The sequence below is a fragment of the Tupaia chinensis genome, unplaced genomic scaffold (assembly GCF_000334495.1).
Source record: "Tupaia chinensis unplaced genomic scaffold, TupChi_1.0 Scaffold144152_1, whole genome shotgun sequence".
NCBI classification, from domain to species: domain Eukaryota; kingdom Metazoa; phylum Chordata; class Mammalia; order Scandentia; family Tupaiidae; genus Tupaia; species Tupaia belangeri.
Window position 1 is genome coordinate 25,008 of NW_006204008.1, and position 1,673 is coordinate 26,680.

Sequence of the window (1,673 nt, forward strand, 5' to 3'; positions counted from 1 at the left end):
GCTTGTGGGAATGACCGCTGGCTGGAATCTACCCACCTCCACCACAGTTCTCCGACTTCATGTCAGACTCCTAACGTGGCATTTTAGTATCACAATCATCTCCGCAAATTCCGAAAGGTTCTGTAATATGCTTCTGTACTCAAATAGGAAAATATGTTATGAGAACAAAAATCAGTTTCTCTTCTTAAAATCACGCCCTATGTCATTAGCAAGGGCCTCGTAAGAGCAGCCCAAGGCGGGCAGCCCTGCCCATGTGGCGTGTCTCCCCGTGTGTGTTTGCGTTTTCTGTGGAGCCTTCCAGAATCTAAATAGAAGCTTTCCACTATGATTTATGAAAGCGCTCCAAACTTCAGCATGAATGTGAAGGTAGTTTTCAAAAAGGAGCTAGGCTGGCCCAGTGACTCGCTGACCCACTGTCCCGACAAAGGGTCCAGGCTGCTGTCTCTTGGCCACGACACCCTGTCAGCCAAAGCTCCTCCTCTGCAGACAGAGCTTTCAGGCTGACTTGACGATGATTCCAGAAAACATCAGCGCCATCACTGAGCTGGCCCTTCTTGGCTTCTCCAACCACCCCCAGGCGGAGGTTCCCCTCTTCCTCCTCTTCTCGCTGACTTACCTGGTGAATCTCTTTGGAAACACAGCAGTCATCATTCTGGTGGTAATGGAGTCTTCTCTCCAGACACCCATGTACTTTTTTCTCTGTCATTTGGCCTTTCTCAACATATTTTACACCACGGCTGTCGTCCCCAAGATGCTCTTCAATCTCCTTGCCTCCAGGAAAGTCATCTCCTACACCCTGTGCCTGGCCCAGACCTATATCTCCCTGTTCATGGGGGCGGCCGAGTGCATCCTTCTGGCAATCATGGCGCTGGACCGCTACGTGGCTGTCTGCCACCCGCTGCGGTACCTCCTCATCATGAACCGGTCCGTGTGCGCACAGCTGGCCGCCGGTGCCTGGACCATCAGCTTCTTTGCCTCGGTGGTGCCCCTCTGCGTCACCATGGCTCCCTTGTGTGGTCCGTATGTCGTCGACCACATCTTCTGTGAAGTGCCTGTTCTTCTCCGCATGGTCTGCAGTGACACGTCCCTGCAGGAGGTCATGATGGTGGTGGGAGCGGCGGGGACCCTCTTGCTGCCCTTCCTCCTCATCGCTCTCTCCTACCTACACATCCTCGTGGCAGTGGCGAGGATGCGCTCGGCCGAGGGCCGGAGAAAAGCCTTCTCCACCTGCAGCTCTCACCTGACTGTGGTGACCGTCTACTACGGTACAGGCATGTTCATGTACATGAGGCCCAAGGCCCTGTCCTCAGCGGAGGGCGATAAGGTGATCTCACTGTTCTACGCCGTCATCAACCCTGCACTGAACCCTCTCATCTACAGTCTGAGGAACAAAGACATGAAGAGAGCCTCAAAGAGACTGTTAGAAAAATGGGCCCTGACTCACAGGCAGAAGGCCCAGCCTTGAGACAACAGTGCTCACGATTCATTTACCTAGTGTAGTCCTGGAGGCTCGAGATGCATTTATGTCAGGCTGCACTTAGTGAGCTGCACATACACGCAGCCAGATGTCTAAGTACGGCACGCTGGGTCACCCTCTGCTGCACCCCCATGACCTGTAAGGCTGTTCCCGCTCTTGGGCCACCTCCATGGCTGTTTCTGCATATCAGAGTTAA

The 1,673-nt window shown here is 53.8% G+C and overlaps 1 protein-coding gene across 1 annotated transcript; it reads left to right on the plus strand.

Annotated features, from left to right (window-relative positions):
• Positions 1-511: 511 nt before the first annotated feature.
• LOC102479015 (olfactory receptor 2A12) lies at positions 512-1,465 on the plus strand. Its single transcript, XM_006166047.1, has one exon. The coding sequence runs from the start codon at positions 512-514 to the stop codon at positions 1,463-1,465; it is 954 nt and encodes a 317-aa protein (XP_006166109.1).
• Positions 1,466-1,673: the final 208 nt, after the last annotated feature.

Excerpts from the sequence above, each read along its gene's own strand:
- LOC102479015 (XM_006166047.1), top strand. The coding sequence starts at position 512 with ATGATTCCAGAAAACATCAGCGCCATCACTGAGCTGGCCCTTCTTGGC.